At 37.0% G+C, this 19,534-nt stretch overlaps 1 protein-coding gene across 4 annotated transcripts in view; it reads left to right on the top strand.

The window, feature by feature from the left end:
* Window positions 1-18,996, top strand: part of PEX1 (peroxisomal biogenesis factor 1) — a 40,236-nt gene extending 21,240 nt beyond the window's left edge. For 3 of the 4 annotated variants that reach the window (XM_088150558.1, XM_088150560.1, XM_088150559.1), the window contains 10 exons: window positions 300-466; window positions 937-1,071; window positions 3,909-3,973; window positions 4,182-4,324; window positions 7,480-7,583; window positions 8,585-8,761; window positions 10,452-10,682; window positions 12,194-12,391; window positions 14,321-14,451; window positions 18,727-18,996. In XM_088150558.1, coding sequence (XP_088006684.1) covers window positions 300-466; window positions 937-1,071; window positions 3,909-3,973; window positions 4,182-4,324; window positions 7,480-7,583; window positions 8,585-8,761; window positions 10,452-10,682; window positions 12,194-12,391; window positions 14,321-14,451; window positions 18,727-18,802 — 1,427 coding nt within the window. In that variant the 3' untranslated portion in view covers window positions 18,803-18,996. The remainder of the gene's footprint in view (window positions 1-299; window positions 467-936; window positions 1,072-3,908; window positions 3,974-4,181; window positions 4,325-7,479; window positions 7,584-8,584; window positions 8,762-10,451; window positions 10,683-12,193; window positions 12,392-14,320; window positions 14,452-18,726) is intronic. The other variant, XM_088150561.1, reaches the window with a different exon arrangement.
* The last annotated feature ends 538 nt before the right edge of the window (window positions 18,997-19,534 follow it).

Here is a 19,534-nt window from a genome sequence, read left to right as displayed (position 1 = left end):
TGAAGGAGAACTCCAGCATCTGAATCCCATTCATAGCTCTATCCAGTGGCAGCAGCTCAGTCAAGACTGCCCATGTTCAAGCAGAGCTGAAGCAAGTGTGACTCTGCCCAAATTTGCTTGCAACCATTTAGGTGGTCACAACCCACTATTTGAAAATCCCTAGGATAAGCCATTAGACTTTAGTTAAAAGCTTCATTGTATGAGATATTCAGAAATACTTTGTATGTGGCTCGATACAACATTTCAGTGTAATGTTTTTAATATTCCAGTGTAATACATCTTTTTCTCTGTTTTAACAGATCTGGTTCTGTCAACTTTAGATTTCCAAAAAGCTTTACAGGGTTTCACCCCAATATCTTTGAGAAACATTAACCTCCATAAACCTCAGGATTTGGGCTGGGATAAAATTGGTGGTCTTAAAGAAATACAGCAAACACTTATAGATACCATCCAGTTACCTGCAAAGGTATTTTTTGTTTTTATAATCTGAGACAGTTAATTTCTCTAGCATTGCATTTTGTCTGTGAAAAACAAAGATTTTGAAAGGTCTAGCTTGAGAAACAAGAGTTTCATAACCTAAAAAGGGAATGTATATTTATCAGTTGTATAAATAACTGATTATTATTGGGCTAGATCATAATACACATTGTCACATTAAAGTAAATACAAAAAAAATTATAATCAGAGGAAAGCAAAAAGCTTTTTAGTTACATTTAAAAGAGGTATAATTATAAGGAGATTACAGTCCTAGTTTTAAGGAAGCTACATTTTTTTCCAGAATTGTTATTGTGGGGATTGTTATGATAATTCTATTGATAATTAGGAAATACTCTAACTAGGAACACCCAGAAACACAAAGCAAGAATCAAATGAACGTTAGGCAGAGTTTTTATATTTTTAAAAGCAGATAATATTTCTGATATGTTCTCTTTCCAGTATCCAGAATTATTTGCCAATCTGCCCATACGGCAAAGAACAGGAATCTTACTATATGGGGCTCCAGGAACCGGAAAAACTTTACTAGCAGGTGTGGTTGCCCAAGAGAGTGGAATGAATTTTATCAGCATCAAGGTAATAAACTGAACTTTTCTGTAATCCTGAAAGTGCTAAAATGTATTGAATGTTTTACAATTTAGTAAACAAATAAAATGCATATACTTTTTGCCAGGGAGCCAAAGCCCTTTAAAATCTGTATGGTGCAATTTTGAATCTGGCTTGCGACCATCTGTGGATGTGACCAAAGTATATTAGTACACTGATTATAGAAAGGCCTTTGATTTCATTGATCATGTCAAGCTGTGGAATGTGCTCAGAAAAATGGGAATCCCAGGACATCTCATTCTCCTCATAAGAAACTTATATACAAGTCAGGAAGCCACAGTATAGACAGAACATGGTGAAATAGACTGGTTCCATGTTGGCAAAGGTTGCATACTCTCCCCTTACTTATTCAACCTATATGTTGAATATATATTAAGGGAAGCTGGACTGGAAGATGACCGTGGATTTAAAATTGGAGGAAGAAACATCAATAACCTACACTATGCCGATGACACTTTTCTGATAGCTGAAAATAAAGGTAATCCTCGACCTAGAACCATTCATTCAGCGACCCAAGTTACAACTGTGCTGAACAAATGGTGGTTACGACTGGTCCTCAGAGTTCCAGCTGTCCCAGCGCTCCTAGTCATGTGACTGTGATCTGGATGCTTGGCAGCCCATTTGCACTTACAACCAGTTGCCAAGCACCCTGCAATCATGTGATCGCCATTTGCAACCTTCCCTACCAGCTTTCCCAGAAAGTCAATAGGGAAGTCAGTAGGGAAGGTCTCAAGTTGCTGGGGTAAGTCTCCCCCACCCACACACACTCCCCCAGCCCCTCTCCACTTGCGTTGTATTGGCCACTTTCACACCTCCATGCACCCTCCCTGTTATGGTTTGTAGGAATGACCTTGGGGGACAGGGGAAGAGATGCTGCCTAGGGAATGATCAGATAAGAGGGGGCATAGGCCACAGCTGCATAATGGGCAGAGAAAGAAACTCAGAAAGGAACCCCTCTAACTTATCAGGCTGTAAAAGAGATGGCAGGAGATTTGTACTTTCAGATTTGCAAGATTCTGTTAATGGAGCCTTGCAATAAAGTAGAATTAGCTCATTTGGTTGTGTTTCCTGTCTGGCCTACTGGGGAAGGCTTATACTCCCTAATCCTCCTCTTGCCTCCCTTGCACCCCTCCCTGACCCGCGCAGTGCCTGTTGCAGACCCCCTCACACCCTCACACGTGGCCCACGCCACAACTCACCCTTGCACCCTCTCCGACCTGCGGGGTGTCTTGCACACCCTCTCCAACCCATGCGACACCTCTAGCGCATCCCCTTAAACACTCCCTGAACTGCACAGCACCTCTCCTGCACCCTCGCGCACCCTCCCCGAGCCACATGGGCCTCTTACACACCCTCCCCAACCTTCCTCCATGCCCCCACATGCCCCCTTGCTCCTTCCCCCACCCAGCACCAGCCACTTACTTGCCTGCCGGCCTGGGACTTGCAACTTCCTACCAGCTTCCTCACTGACTTTGGTTGCAGGAAGCCAGCAGGAAGTTGCCTTTCCTAACAGCTGTGGGTTTCAGTTAACAACGGCAATTGGAACTGCAAGGATTGCCATTGCTAAGCAATGTGCATGCTTTATGACTGGATCCCTTAGTGATGGAAATTCCAGTCCCAATTGCTGTCGTAAGTTGAGGACTACCTGTACAAAAGGTATGCAAACTCTAGTAATAAAAGTCAAGGAGCACAGTGAAAAAATGGGACTAAAATTAAATATAAAGAAGACCAAATTAATGACAACAGGTAGAAGAACCAAGCCTTAAAATTGACAATCAAAATATTGTAGTGGTGGATTGCTTCTGCCTTTTAGAATTAACTATCAACAGTAAAGGACCAAGCAGTCAAGAAATATGCCACAGACTAGCACTTGGTAGAGCAACCATGAAGGCCTTGGAAAAGAAATTTAAATGCTGTCATGTGTCTTTAACTACAAATATCAGAGTCAGGCAAGTCATGGTACTCCATGGTGACACACTATGGAAGCAAAAGTTGGACTTTGAAGAAGCAGAATAGGAAGGGTATTGCTGCTTTTGAACTTTGGTGGTGGTGAAGACTCTTGAGAATACCATGGACAGCCAAGAAAACAAATCAATGGATCACTGAACAAATCAACCCAGAGTTCTCACTCAAAGCACAAATGACCAGGCTTAAATTATGCTACTTCAGACACATTATGTAAACACCTAGCTTTCTGGAAAAGGCTCTAATCCTGGGAAAGGAAAGAGAAGAAGAGGATGACCAGCAACAAGGTGGATGGACTCAATTACATGCCAATCGGTACACCATTAAAAGATCTGAAAGACCAGATTAGGGACACATTGTCATGTAGAAAATCTATCTGTGTGGTCACTAAGAGTTGACAATGACTTGATGGCACATAGTCATCAGTCAATCACTGGAAGGAAATTGCACAGGCAATTTTTTGTAATCTTGCTGACAAAATTCAGCAGAATTTTGAGAGTAGCATCTATTTTCACATAGATTTATTGCCTCATTGTATAAAATGTTTCTGTAATTTATCTTTCTGTGTTGGTTTTTCTCAATAATTTTAACATCATCCCAGTAGTTCATAATTTAAAAATACTGTATCATTGTCATATTCACAATTCAAAAGAATCCTTTTTCTTGTCCATTCCTCTTTCATCCCCTTTGAGAAGTATGAATCATTGATAGTTTGAATATTATAGTAGAAAAGTGGGAAGAAATATTTTAAATCAATATATATTTAAAATGACTTGCTAGTACAATTGCTTTGTACTATATGGCCTGGTTTTTTAAGGAACATTTACCATTTTGTTTTGCAGGGGCCAGAACTGCTCAGCAAATACATTGGAGCAAGTGAACAGGCAGTTCGAGATATATTTAACAGGTTGGATCCAGTATCATGGTGTTGGTCCTGGGGCCTATTTTCATGATTAATGCGAATAGTAGTTACTGAATCTGGTAAAGGGTAATGTGAAAAAGACAGGCCAAGAGGGTTATGACAGAGGTGAAATATCAGGACTTGCTAATTTCACCTTTTCAGTCTTGGCAAACGTTATTTTGTTTGTTCAATCTGAAGTGTATTTGTATTTCAGAGCTCAAGCAGCCAAGCCATGCATACTTTTCTTTGATGAATTTGATTCTCTTGCTCCTCGAAGAGGTCACGATAACACTGGTGTAACTGACCGAGTTGTTAATCAACTGCTGACTCAGTTAGATGGTGTAGAAGGTTTAGAAGGTATGTATGCATGTATGTATTGTCCAAGACCAATCATAAAAGCAAAGTACAACAAATACAGTAAATAAAAGAATAAAATTGCATAACATTACATTTTTAAAAAGCCTGAAACACTAATGTGAAGGAGACACCAGGTGGTTTCTAGACACCATGACTATTGATAAAAATTTTGCAACCTTCTGAGAATTGATCCAGAGAAGGAGAGCAGTAATCTCATAATAAGAGGAGCAATTAAAATTATTGACAACTGGGGCTATGAGTTTTGATCCCTATTGAGTATATAATGGGCATTTTAATAACACATAACTGCAGCTTTCATACAGATTAGTGTATTTGCTAGTTGTCATCCTAATGGGTAGTGCTCCAATTCATGCCAAAGTAACAAGTTTCCAGTGAGTAACATGTAGGATATTAAAAAAAATATCTAGGGACAGTCAGAGAGATCTAGGGACAGTACAGAGATTACACTGTAGAAAAGGTAGGAAACTGGCTCTGCCAGTTTAAATATCAAAGTCCCAAATCCTGTGCTTCAATTCAGCCAGAGTTTTATCCAGGCCAAAGGCAGAAAGCGCTGCCAAGGCAAGGCCAGGATATGCTAAATCATTGTTAATTTGTCTCCTTAGGGTAGAACCAAACCTGTCTATCCAGGTGAGATGGACCATGGAAGTTCCCCAAAAGACTTGCTTCAGAATTTGAAATGGCAGTCTTAATCAAGCTCCAAAAGAGATGCAACCTAATTCTAACTGTGTTGAGTGAGGGATGCATGTTGAAATTTGTAAGAATGTTGACTGGATGACTTCAAAACTTGGGGTCTCCTTATAGATACACAGCTGAGCACCATATAACATCATACCCAGAACTTTATCTTTAAATAATTTATGGTAGCTGGGACATAGTTATTTCCAAAATGACTTGCAAATTTAACAAATGGAAGAAATGCTTTTTGGATTCTTAAAATCAGCTCTCTCACTTGAATTGAGGATCAATTCAATCAATAGAGGACTGAAAGTATTTTAAAAGATTTAACCTATTCAGTAAGCTTACCACCGATTGTCCATCTAATTGGAACCTTAAAATGCTTCCTAAAGAATATCAAGATTTTTATTTTAGAGTAGGTAATTTCAATATGTTCTCTAGTGCAATAAAGTGATAAAGCTTTAAGACATCTTCAGAGGACTTATTTGGGTAACAGACAGAATGACCACATTCTCAGCATAAAGAAGAGTAAAAATGGGGTGGTGTATAAGGGATGCAGGATGGAATTCTGGCATGGCAAAAACCTCAACTATGTCATTAATATAAAAATTAAAAAAACAGTGGGGCAAGAATACAGCTTTGTTTGACATTTTTGCAAGTAGAGATAGGTCCACTTAGCTCACTTAGGTAGGTACTTTTCACTTGGATGATAGCGCCAAAGTGCAATAGTATAATTAACTTAAGGAGACATTGATCAATCAAAATAGTAGCTAATTTCCTTCAGAATATTTCAGGAAGTATTGAATTAAAGGTCGTCCTTTGTCTACAAAGCCTATAAAGGCAACATAAAGGGTGCCTTTGGGCTAATTATAATATTTCACAATGAGATCATATAATAGGATGCATTGGTCCATAGTAGACTGATCAGATCTGAACCTAGACCCAAGGTGTTCTCAAAGCCATCCAGTCCAAGAGTTTATAATATAAAAATCTGGCACAAAGTTTGCTGATTATGGGGAAAAGATTAACTAGGCAGCAATTTGTGGGATCACTTCTGCCACCTTTTCTCTATGCTGGAAGAACAATGGAGTTAAGCCAATCACTAGGGATATACAAGGAGTTATTTATAGCTGAAAAGGAGGGGCTAGCAGAGTGTCCCATCATACAGAATTTAGTTTTGCTTAGGGCTTTACTATTTGTCAGTTGAGAGATTAATTTTTTAATCTCAAAAGGTGAAACCAGGCCATTCAGGGAGAGATTAGTCAAGACTGGACATGGAATTTGCTGCATTGAGACACTTTAGATAGAGATACAATAAACAGATTATATTGAGTTCAAGACTTGACAGAGATTAAATTGTCATCATTATCAGAGTTAGCGCTGGTAGGGAATTGAGAAACAAGGTTCCAAAACAGGCAGTCATTTTTTCAATCACAATCTGTTGGCTCCTAGGCCAGTTTTCAAAAGCATAGTTTTATTTTTTCTTCTTTAAAAGCTACTCATAGTTTCATCCTTTATTTGGAATAGGTGATTGGTTCAGTTAGATTAAGGGTGAAGACACCCACTATTGGTAGTGGTCACACTTTGGATGGAAAGCCACACTGAAATCTTTACAAAGAGGGACAAAGTTACTGCTAATTACCACTTAGTATAAAATAGATGCCATTCTGGAGCCCCCCAAAGTAAGTTCACCTTAGAGTCCTCTGATGTGGATCCATTTAATATCTTTAAATAAAATTTCATTGCCAATAAAACAGCCTCCAGCCCCCTGTATTTATGCCAGGGTCCTTCAGTTTCCAGCAGCTCTCCTGAATTGAGGAAGAGCATAGATGTCAGCCTCATGGGGTAAACCAGATAGGAATCACAACCAAATTAGCTAATTCTACTTTATTGTAAAGCTACATTGACAAAATCTTGCAAGTCTGAAAGTACAATTCCCCCCGTCTCCTTTACAGCCTGAGAAACTAGGGAGGGTCTCTTCTGAGCCTCTTTCCCTACCCACTATCCAGCTGTGGGCTACACTGTCTCTTATCTGACCCTTCCCTTGGTAGCATCTCTTTGCCCAGTCTCCCCAGGTCTATTTACAATAGGATGGTATAAGGCTGTAAAAAAAAAAAACTGTCACTGTTCCCCAGCCTCGTGCTAAAGTCATTGGCAATTATTACTATTGAATTTGGGAATTGGGAGATGAAGGTTAATACACAGGATTCAAAGCAATCCCAATCACTATTAATTTGAGCGATGTAATTGTAAGGTGGGAGATAAACCCTTATCAGGAGCTGATTAGTTTGATCAACTTTCAGATGAATAGCCATGACTAATTGTTCACAAAAAATAGCAGGCAGAGTATGGGGGTGCAGCATATCAGAAATTAAGATAATTATTAAATTCTCATGTCTGATTCCTTCACAAAAATGATTGGCAGGTTTTATTAACAAATATTCTTAACTTGATCTTAGGAGTTTATATACTAGCAGCCACTAGTCGTCCTGATTTGATTGACCCTGCTCTTTTGAGGCCCGGTCGGCTGGATAAGTGTCTATATTGTCCACCTCCTGATCAGGTAAAGAAATAAAATACTGTGCCAGAGGTAACAGTAGAAAAAAACTGTTTTCCTCTGTAAATTAAAAAAAGGCAGAATGAAACATCTTCCCTGACAACCACTAGTATTGCATGAAATCAGTGATAGTATGTTCCTCTCTTAACCTGCTGTAAACATGAAGTCATACTAGTTATTACATAATTATGACCTCCATCTCTGCTGATTGTATTACCATCTCAGATGTCAAGCAGGCAGCCAGGTCACTGCAACCCAGTGCATCACCTTCTCCTTGCTCAGGCTTTGTAGACATTTACCATTTTAAACAGTGTTCAAAAAGAAGGCCTTAGAAACCATCTTGCATGAAATATTTTAACTAAGCATTTCCATGTTCTCCAAAATCTTCTGAATTCATTTAAATTATTACTAAAATATGACACGGGCACAACATTGTGCCCTCAACATTTGGTAAACTTATTGTATTTGGAACATTTTGATTTCCAGATTTACATCTGATCTCTTCAGTTGGGTTAGGTTCAGAATAAGGCATATTCTTCTATCTACCAGTGTGTTTTTAAGATACAGTACTGTATAAATATTCTTACATATCGTCTTTAATACAATGTATCACATGACAATATTGACATAAATGAGGTTGCAGTACTATATCGGTTTTGTTAACAAGGACACAATATCTAACTGCACTGACTACATACGGTACTTTGTTTCTATAAAATAAGTGATATTGGGGATGTAGTCATAAGAAAGAATGACATGTCTTGTCAGAATTTTAAGTTAAGATTAATCCTGCATATTTTTATTTAGATCTAGATAAGTTTTTTGATAACTTTCAATTGAGAAAAAAATAATGGGAATGTTTTTACTATACCTAATAAGTCATTTATTTCCCTGTGTCTTTCTGTATGCTGTTTTCATTTCAGCAGTGTCCCTTTTCCTAGTTGACAAGGGTTTTTAAGGATAAGAATCCAGTCTTCTAATAACAAAGTTACTTCTAATTTTCTAAGGCTTCCCGATATGAAATATTAAAAGCTCTGAGTCATTCTCTTACTTTGGCACATGATGTGGATTTTCAGCATTTGGCAGCAAAAACTGAGTATTTCACTGGAGCAGACTTAAAAGCTTTATTATACAATGCCCAATTAGAAGCAGTGCATGCTAGTTTGAACTCAACTTTGCCCCAGGTAAGTTACTTTGAAATGTAAAGGATTTCCTTAACCTTTGGTTTGTAATTTGTAAAATGAAGCACTGGTTGGGAAAATCCCAAATACCTAGTACCCGGAGTATCTAAAATGAGTTACCTAAGAATAGATCACATTCTTAATATTTCCAAAACATTAATTTGATTTCCATGCATTTTAGCATAGTTCCAAATCCAAAGTGAGAATTTGTCAACTTTGTCTTTGAAAAACAAAATTCATACCAGATTACAGTTACAATTGAAACCATTGATTCAAAAGCCTCATCCATACCTATTTTTGTGTTGGATATTGTTCCATCACTTAAAGCATTGAAAATATGCTGGCTATAGAACTGTAGAATTCGTTACATTGCAGCAAAACATAAAACATTTCACCAACGGTATAATATGGTTGCATTTTCTGACTGATGTATATCTTCCCTCCTTTCTGGGGTTGACCACATAGTGTCGTGTCCATGGGGAGATCAAAACAGGCAAGATGGCAGATGCACTATCATGATCCAAGCCCTGCTCTTTGTACATACATATGCAGGATTGGGGCTTGGATCACAATACCATATATACCACTGATTACATACTATATGGTGAATAGGGTGCTATTTTACTAAAGTGTATTTCTGGTCTTAGCGGTGGGATTCCTTTATTTTAACATTTTTGTTTATTAACCATTTGAAGTAAATATATAAATATATATCTGGTCAGTTTATGTATTAAGCATAACTGTTCAATCTTGCTGACTTTTATTTTCCTATTGATAGTTAATTATGATTGTTATGATGAACCCAATTGCTTTCTAAGTGATATAAAAATAGTACATACTGGTAAAATGATTATATTAGCTGTAGCTGTACCTTAATATATTTATCTTATTCCAACCTGTTTATAGCTCTAGATATTTATTCAAATGTCAAGCTGTTTGTGTGAATGATCTCCATGTAATTTGGTCAGTCTTTAGTACAGCAACTTAACATTACTTTTTTAAAAAGAGATTCAGTATAATTAAAAAATAATCTAATTTGTTTGGGAAATATTACTTACTATTTGGCAGTAAAATACTGAGCAGTAGTACTCAGAATGAACAGGACGGCTCACTATTAAATGTTAATAGTTTTCCTGCTTAATTATCAGCTCTTGCTGCTCTGCAATTAACAGACACCTAGTTTTTTCAATACTTGAAAAATACGCAAATTATCTTTACTCTGTTTGCATGCCATAAATGAACTCATAAATGTTTGCGTTTTCACTTTTCCAAAATTATGGAAAATATTTTAATCCAAGAACGGGTGTTTTCTCACAAAGCATGCAAAGGGTTGTATCAAATCAATATGTGAACATTTAAATAATTTTTTTTCTATTAAAACCTAGTTCATGCTTACTAAGAAGACCCATTGCCATAGTCACATATTTCTGTTTGATTTATCTTTCTGTCTGTCATTTGACAATAAGATTCTGAAGGCAGTTTGTAAAGTTATTAAAGTACAATTAGCAATTAAAACTGGAACAGCACTAACACAAATCATAACAGCAAAAGAAAAAAAGTAAAATGTGTTAAAATCAAATACATATATTTTGACAGTTGGTCCAAGGCCTAGAAGAGAGGGAGGAAACCATCATTTCTTAGCGGGGAGATTATATATTCTAGGAAATTCTAATTTTATTTATTTTCTCCTCAGGAGATAGGTTCCAGCTCAGATAGTGATCTTAGTCTATCCTCAATGGTTTTCTTAAACCAAAGTAGTGGATCAGATGATTCTGCCAGAGATGGAGAAGGAGGCTTAGAACAGTCATTAACTTCCCTTGAGCTGTGTGACCTGCTTCCTGAAGATCCAAGGTCTAACATCTATCGCCTTTACTTTGGCAGCTCCTATGAATCTGAACTTGGCAATGGAACTGCTTCAGAAATGGTAACTTTTCTGCTTTATTTAATTGATCTTTTCCCCAGTGATTTAAAAATCACACAATTGATTCTGGGCATATTTATTCTGCCAAAACAAAATTCAGACTTTTTTTGGAGTGGTAAAATAAGTAAAAATAATTCCATGTGTGAAAAATCAGCAGAAGGGAATTTGAGTTTGCTTTCCTGGATCAGTATTTGTTCAAAGCCCTTTGTACCCCACTCATCACTTTCCATTGTTGGAACCAAAAAGTTGCAGAATTCAAAAATCAGTAGGCTTCTTTGCATTTGCACTTTTCCTCCTCAGCTTCTATTTAATTTTAAGAAATAAAACTCTGCATGGGCATTGAATCTGTTTCACTGAATCATTGGTTGAAAATTGCTGTAACAGTACAGTGACTGAGAACATATATCAAATAAAAGATACAATTAGGATTTTCTTCCCTAGATGTTTGTGGTATACAACAAAAATAGAAAAAAATCCTATACAAAAACTGTGATAAAAATGTGGGTACCACTGTGCAGATGATATGAGTTTACTCCAAACTACTAGAGGATGATATTATGATATCCATGAATAATATTAAAGCCTTCAAATGCTAATACAAATACATTTCATTATAGACTCTAAGTAAATTTAAAATCCTGATCAGTCTTTTCTAGCCATCACATAGTTCTACCCAATTCCTTGTTTATTCTTTTCCTGAAAAAAGATGTAAGAAGTAAGTGATGAAAGTAAACTATAGGGTAATAACATTTTAAATTCAATTACGAGCATTCTGAAAACAAAACATATTGTATTTCAATTTTACCGATACATCATGGACAGTATTTTGCTAAGCTCTAAAATATAACTTGTTCTCTTTGATCAAAAATAGCTGCTTTATGTTTTGGGGAAAGTAGTGAGAAGTTAAGGAAATGTCTCCTTTCTTCCTATCTTTTCCTATTTTCCCTATTCTTTTCATCCTGATCCACTCTCTAATATTGCTGAATGTGTTCAAACTCAAATTGCCCAGTCTCAAAATGTTCCTGTGTTTCCTGGAATGTTTTTCTCCTGGAACTTGCAAATTCAGTCGATTCTGGGTCTCCTCTTCTGTAATAGAAGGTGACCTGTAGTGTCCCAGTGCCAAAACACATCCAAAACATTGCAAACCATTTCCTGTACTAGAAGATTCACTCCTGGAATGAGATAAACCAACCTCAGAATGGCCAGATTGGTATATTCTGGGAGAAAAAATTGAATGTTTTGGGAAATAGAACATTTAAGCATAGAATGTTTAAGTATTATACTTTTCTGTTTAACAATTTCCTGCAAAGTAATTTAAACATAAAACATGTATTCATATTTTAATTATTTTGCTTACAAATGAGTTGTCAGATAAAACATTTCCTAAAGTTTGTCTTATTGAATAATTCATCTTTAATATATGTTCACTGTGGTAAAACATTTATTGAGTTATTAATAATTAAATGACAGAGTTACTGTTTTTATGTACAATTTTCCCTTTCTTCTCTCTGTAGAGTTCTCAGTGTTTCTCAGGACCAAACTCCATAAACCATGAATTAACCAGCATAACTCTGAAGGATTTAGTATCTTCTCAACCTCCAACTTTAAGAACCACTTTACAGGAAAGTTTCCAAGAACTTAATCAAGAACAGATAGAACAGCTCAGGGCAGAAATCAGTGCCATCAAAGCCAACTACAAAAGCAAGAATGGAGTATGGGACAAACTATAATTTTCTTTTCATAGAAATATTTTTAGATATGGTGTGCTAGATTACTATAGTACTTAGAGGTTTGCAACTGCAGCAAAACCATGGCCTAAACTAATGTTTTCACAGCTTCCATTTATAAACATGTTATCATAATTCAGACATTAAAACAGAGCATTTTATGACTGAACATTTATTACTCATAAGATTCAAATTAGTGTACTGTATTGACCCAGTAGGAATTAGAAGGTCTAAGAACAGTAAAAGCTGTTGAACAGAGTTGCAAAGTTTGAGTGCCTTTGAAGCAGGGGAGGGGCGACTGTTTGCCTTTTGGTAAATGTGGCTTCACTTTTTCTTTACTTCTGGGTCCAATTACTTTGTGGATTGGATTGGATTCACCTCATCCAGTTTTCTTCCCTACTTTCCCTTCCCAATACAACACCTTTCTACATATCCCATCTTAATTCAGTTTTCTTCCTTTGTCTGCTGTAATGAGGGAAAGGAATATGTGTGTATTTGTATGGCTGTATGAGAAGGCTTGGGGCATAAAATAATTGGTATATGTAATTAATTGGCATCACCTAGCTGACACTGACAGATTTTGAAAAGCTATGCAAGATCATTTCTGGTTAGTACCTGAATAGGAGGCTGGGAACTCAAAAAGATCCATGAAGAAGCTTCCATATTGTTGCCAAGGAAATAATATGGACTATTTGTGAAGTCACAAAGAGCCCTGTTTGACTCGAAGACTTTATCTTTTAATTTTAATTAGTACTTAAAAAAAATTTTTTTTGTATTGACCCTGCTTTTCGGGGAGGGGGACGGGTAGCTCTTGGCAGGCATATATACATCCATACATCCATATGTGCAAATGTATCACAAGCATGTATTTTCTTCAGGGTTGGTTTCAGCTAGAGTTGGCAACCCTAATGTACTTCATAACCCTGTGGTTTGTCAACAACTGTTCTGTCACATCAGGCCATCATGCTGTAGAATTCTCAGAAGTGTTCAAAGGGAGTATTGGGTAATCCCATCTCACCTGTCCACTTCACCACTTCGCCTTACTTTAGCTCATGGTGCCCCATCTGCCCTACTTATTAAGTTGGTTCCCAGTGTAAGAGCCAAAGACAACAAAAGTACGAAGATGTTCAAAGAACAGCTATTCAAAGAACAGCTATTCAGTGAATATTTTTCAACATGTAACCCTTATTATGGCTAATACCCAAGATTTTCCAGCCTAAAACAAAGAATTATATGTGTCCCAGTTCCATACAAAAATATCCAACCAGATTGCCTTATTAAAGTAAGATTCAACTACCAATGGCATACCATTTGCCTCCCAATAGCTACCAGAGATAGCTGCCTTACTCTGTGTAATGGTGGGGCTGGTTCTTTTATTACGTATTTTCAAACCCTAGCCAACCTCTGAAATATATCTAACAAGCTTATGTCCACAGTTAAACAGGGATGTTATTTTTTCCCTTAACTCTGCAAAATCCAAATATAATTATTTATATTTTTCTGGCATTCTCTGAAAATGGGAGTGAAGACATCAGTGAAATGGTGCTGATAATTGAAAAAGCATTTTTAGTGGTGGGGGGAATACTTCTTGGATAAATGCTAAAAGAGGAAGGAATGCATAGCATAGTTTGACTGCAGATGCCTTGACTGGACTGCTACTGAATCACTGCAAGATCATTCAGTGTCACTTTTACTATCAGTATGGCAGTTCAGGATAACGTCTTTAGGAACCTGCCAAATTACCTATCTCTGATATAAACCTAGGTTTGACTGTAATGTTTGGAGCATATATCATAATCTGTCTTAAAACAATGTTTGGCAGGATCTCCAAGCTCAGCTGTCATTATCAGGAGATGTTTTAAATATGTTTAATTTTTTAATACATTAAAGTATCTTAATGTGATTATTTTTCAGGAGGAAGTTGCTACCAGCATGTCATCAGTAACCAAAAGAACTCTAAATATTACTCAGATTCATCTAATGACTGCTCTTGAAAGTACAAAGCCATCTATTAGTCAAGAAGACTGGAATAAGTTTGCTGAGCTGTAAGTACCTGAAGAACATATGAACTATTCTTTTAATTTTGTCTGTAAAAATTCTGGAAAAGTAGTTATTCTAGTCTGTTGTACAAAGATCCCAAATATATTTAAGAATCTTAAAATTCACAGAAAAAAATATGCATACAGTCATACACATACACACACACACATGTGCCTATTCACATATAGCTTTTCATCCTGTAAAATTGATTTTTTTGTGTTACAGATTAATTTAGTAAAACCACTAAAATGTTCAGTAGACTTGTTAAAACCATGGCAAATATTCAATACATAGAATATAAATGGATGATAATCTATAAAAATCTTAATTATGACTAATTCTCACAACCATTTGATACATAGTATCATCATGCTAAATAGGAATCCTACATTTATGCTGAGACTGCAACAGTTTATATTACACATATTTTTATTGAGTACTTTATAATTGATATGCATCTTGTGTAAATCAAATAAAGTTCAGGTTAGAGGATTTCCCTATTATCACTGTTTATTATACAGATAGATTTTGTGTTTCTGCAAGCTTTGACTAGAATGTTTCAGAGAATCTAGGCAGGGGGACAGTCTTCCTATCAGTTTCCCTTGTGTACACATTCAAAGGGTATTCCCACTGTATTCTCTTTTACTCTCACAGTACCAGAACCATGAAGAATGCTTTCTGTCTTAACATTTGTCATTAAGATAATCTGTACAGTATCTTCAGTCATCTTTGGCTTTATTCTACATCTTGCATTATACTTCTTACTTTTTGCCCCTAGGATTTTTCTTTTTCTTTTTTAGTGCATGTGGACATTGTCGTTCTTCTCTTTTGGCTTACAGCCTCAGAGGTGGATTATAGGAAGTGCTGTAGTGGCACTGAATTAATGACCAGATATTCCTGCTGCCTTTTGTACCTTGTCAGTGACTGCTCCCTTGCTAAGCTTTGTTTGCTCCGATACCAAGAGTACTTGTTTGGTTCATGGTTCTGACTCTACAGCACTGTCAATGTATCTAACTAAATTGATATTATCATCTACTTAAGTTTCAGCAAAGTACATCTTCAAAAATGTTCTCATAACCATTAGTGGAATGTAAAATAATATCACTCCATTGCTCTTACAGTTCTGGATCCCAGTGAGAGTAAAATGCAACAAATCCTTGACCATTAATTTGACGAAATTTGTGTTATTTGCTTAGTTTTTAATGTATTTATATTAGATTTAATATATAAATACAATATAAATAAGCATTCAAGATCTTAAGTCTACCTCTAAAAGTAAAATCCAGAATCTGAAACTTATTCTTCAGCATGCATGCTAGCAAGCAACTCTATTTCATATTCTCTTTACATTTTTTCCTCTTGAGCCTTATAATTTAAGAAGCTTAAAATATTAAAATGCTTGGTAGTCTGTAAAAGAAGAGTACTTGCAATAGTTCCAATCTGCATGTATACCAGTTGGATAAAAGTTGTCCACCCTCCTGCCCCCCACCCATGCTATCATCACTAGGAAAAGGACCCTCCAGATATCTGAGCTGTGAACACTTTGGGTCTGTGAAACGAGAAATCATAGAGCTGAAAAGGGCATTAAAGCCATGGGGCCCAATCCCCTGATTAGTGCAGGAATCCAATTAAAGCATCTCAGATAGATGGCTATCTATTTTTTTTTATTTTTTATCTGCTCTCAGTCGTTACCAACTCTGCAGTGACTGCTTGGACGAGTCCTTGCAGTTTTCAAGGCAAGGTATTTCGGAAGTGGTTTGCCAGTGCCTCCTTCCTAGAGCAGAGCCCAGCGGGCGAGCGCAGGAGGCGGGGTTTCCGTTGCTTTGCGCCCTGTATGGGCGCGCACAGTTTTTCGCGCTTACCGGCAACTGCTCCCAACTCCTTTTTGCAAGGCACCGCCAGCATTTTTCCTCCCACCAGAGTGAGAGTACCCATTTATCTACTCATGTGAGTTTTCGAACTGTTGGGTTGACAGGAACTAGGGAGGAAACAGGAGCTCACCCTGTTAACGCGAAGACTGGACTCGAACTGCTGAAGCGTCGACCATTTCTGGCCGGCAACTTTCAGCATCGTTAAGCCGCTGCGCCTCTGAACAAATCCAGTGGAGGGAAGCCTTCCACTACTCTAAGTATTAGGTTCTACTGTTGACTGCCCTTACTGTTAATAATTTTTTTTTCTAAGATTCAGTTTGAATCTGCTTTCCTATATCTTAAATATATCATTCCTGTATTCTTGGGGGTGGGGAGGGGCGGAGAGCAGGACGGCTTTCTTCTGGTGACAGCCTTTCAAGTATTTGAATAGTCGTGTTATCATATCCCAAGTACTGCACCAAGCTAGGTATCCACTATACTATAGCTCTGTGCTTGATTTCTGTTTTCTGTGTGCAAAAGAGCTTTGCATTTGTCTCTGTTAAATTTCTGCTATCTTCAGTCCATTTTACTAAATATGAGCCTAAACATTTTATCATCATTGCTCTAGCCAGTTCTCTTCACCCTCAGATAATTACTAGTGGCTTCAGTAAGTTACTTTCAGCATCTCTAGGCCATTACTATACTGTATCTGTAAAATATTGTTTCTTCAATGGATGCACAACAGGGACTTTGATCTTCAAGATGGCACTAGTCCAGTGATAATTGCAGTGCAGCTTCACAGCACTTTGCCCCCAGTAGCCTTAGTTTCACCTAACCAGTTGATACCAATACCTTTGTGACCACTTCCTGTCACTTGAAAAATTCAGACAACCAATAACAAAGTTCATTTTGGTACTGCAACTTGCTCCATCTTCACCAGCTATTCAGTAAGCTATCTCAAAAATTGCTTTCTTCCAGTTTCTTCTGTGCTGCTGCTGTTTATCCTCCAATGTTTTCTCTTGCTTAAATCGGTTAGTTTTGCTTTCCATATCACTGGCAGGTGCTTTAGGATTGGATCTGGCAGAAACTGTCCATGGGATAGGAAGATTGTCAGTTATGTTGCAGTTCTGATTCTTCACTCATAGCCTTGCTACATCTTAACGTGGGATATTAAGGACCCCTTTCTCACCCACAAAGGCTATCTGTCCACATATAACCAGTTCCTTTCTATGTCAGAATCCTTTGACCTGGAAATTAAATAGCATCATCCCCAAATTAGTGACTGGGTGTTAGCTACTCCATTAAGACATTTCCGTGCAATTGGCCATATGCTGTCTGCTTTGCCAGGATTTGAAGTAGGCTGAAATCCTGGCAAACCCATCAAGTGAGAAGAAAGCTTGCTAATTATCTCCATGTAATGCATTGTCAGCCCTCCGAGGTAGGCCAGGTCAGGGAACAGACTCCACAGGAAATAATGAAACTATTCTTTATTGATATAAGTTATAGTAACACAATATTGAAAGCCGAAGAGAGTTAAGGAAGAGCCAGTTGGAGTTTCTTTCTATAGTTTTCTTTGTCCTCAGGCTTAAATCAAGTTTTGCTCATTGTCACATTCCTTCTCTAAAGTCATCTCTGTAGTTCTTTATATGCATTGTGACCATGAAAAATCAGAGTAGGCTACTCAGCTATAACTATCATTCTTCACACTGTTACCTGTGCAGCCGTGCCTTACTAATCAGCAGGTTCTGTGGCCTGGTGCCTACTACAGCAGTGACTCTTAAGAACTGAGTGGAAATAAAGTTGTCGATTTTTTCCCTCAGTGCTAGAATATTCTGACTGATATTCTGTGTAAGCTCAGAACTCATATGAGAGGCAAAATCTGCTCAGAGGTTCTTTCAAACAATAATGGTTTCACATAGGCAGCTTGTCTTCTTCAGTTCTGGATTCTTTTGAATCCCCTTTCAAGCTGGGATGATAGGTAAAAACACAGAAATGCTTGCCTCAAAACTCTGCCTCTGCTATTCCTATGAGTAAGGCTTTGGTCCCCATCATCCACAGCTGCTATTTAGCAATAGTAGACAGTTATATCACAACCATATAATATTCTAGCTTTCAGCTCAGATCTCTCCGTTTCTGAAAATCTTTTAAAGTATCACTCCTTTTATAAATTTTCTCTGTAGTCTTCAGTAATTTTAATTATGATTTTACTCTTATTATATTCTTAATATTAATTACAATGATGTATTGTTAACTATTCTGGTTTTCTCAATAGAGGCTGAAAAAAATAGTAGAAACATTTCTGTGACTTTCAAAAGATTATGTCAAACTAATTAATAAAAAAACCCTGGATTGGGTTTAACCCGAATATTTCTCTGATAAAGCATATGCTTGGTACTGATGTGCTGTTTTCTTTCTTTTCTTTTTTTCAAGCTATGATAATTTTCAAAATCCAAAGAGAAAGGAGTCCAGTGGAGCAACTTTCAAACAAAAAGTAACATTAGCTTAACTGCTGTTAAAGCAGTATTAATTATGCTCATTGAGTAATTTTCCAGAAAAGTGTTTACATGTTAAATTGTATCTATGAACATGAATATGTTATTGCTAATATGAAGAACATTTTAATTATTTCAAGATTATTTTACATCATTTTAATTTTCAAATTATGCTTTCCTGAAAACTATATTAAAACCTTTGAGATATCACCCTTACTTTGTATTCAGACTTTTTGTTGGGGGGGGGGTTGAAGGAAAGAAATAGACATTCTTGGCTTAGTCATTCTCTTGCTCTTTCAGGGATAAACTAAGCAATCTAAGAACTGCCAGTCTGCATTGAATAAATGGACTCTTTGGATTTAAACAAACATGTAATCAAAAGCCTAACTTTTTGTCAATGTTTGTAAAAATATTCCAGACAATGGCTTTCTAAATCAACTCACCTTGTTTTCTAGAGGGCAGGTTATTGTAATGGGAGACTTCACATACTCCAATATCTGCTGAAAAACTGACTCAGCTAAGAGTGGGACATCCAATAGATTTCCAATCTCTCTTGCTGACAATTTCATTTTTCAAATAAGTCTTCTGTCCTGAATTTAATCCTGCCCATCAGAGAAAAATTGGTATGGAGTGAAAGTATCAGACTCCTTGGAGGAAAGCAGCCACCCCATGTTGGAGTTCAGAGTAATTGGGGAGGAAAATCTGAGAAGACAGGCACGTACTTTGGAACTGAGGAAAACAGATTT

Source organism: Python bivittatus, unplaced genomic scaffold (genome assembly GCF_059951505.1).
Source record: "Python bivittatus isolate LINGU-HERP-01145 unplaced genomic scaffold, Pbiv_v1 ctg000610_np1212, whole genome shotgun sequence".
Lineage (NCBI taxonomy): Eukaryota > Metazoa > Chordata > Lepidosauria > Squamata > Pythonidae > Python > Python bivittatus.
The sequence above is the reverse complement of the archived record's forward strand: the minus strand, read 5'-3'. Positions and strand labels throughout refer to the sequence as shown.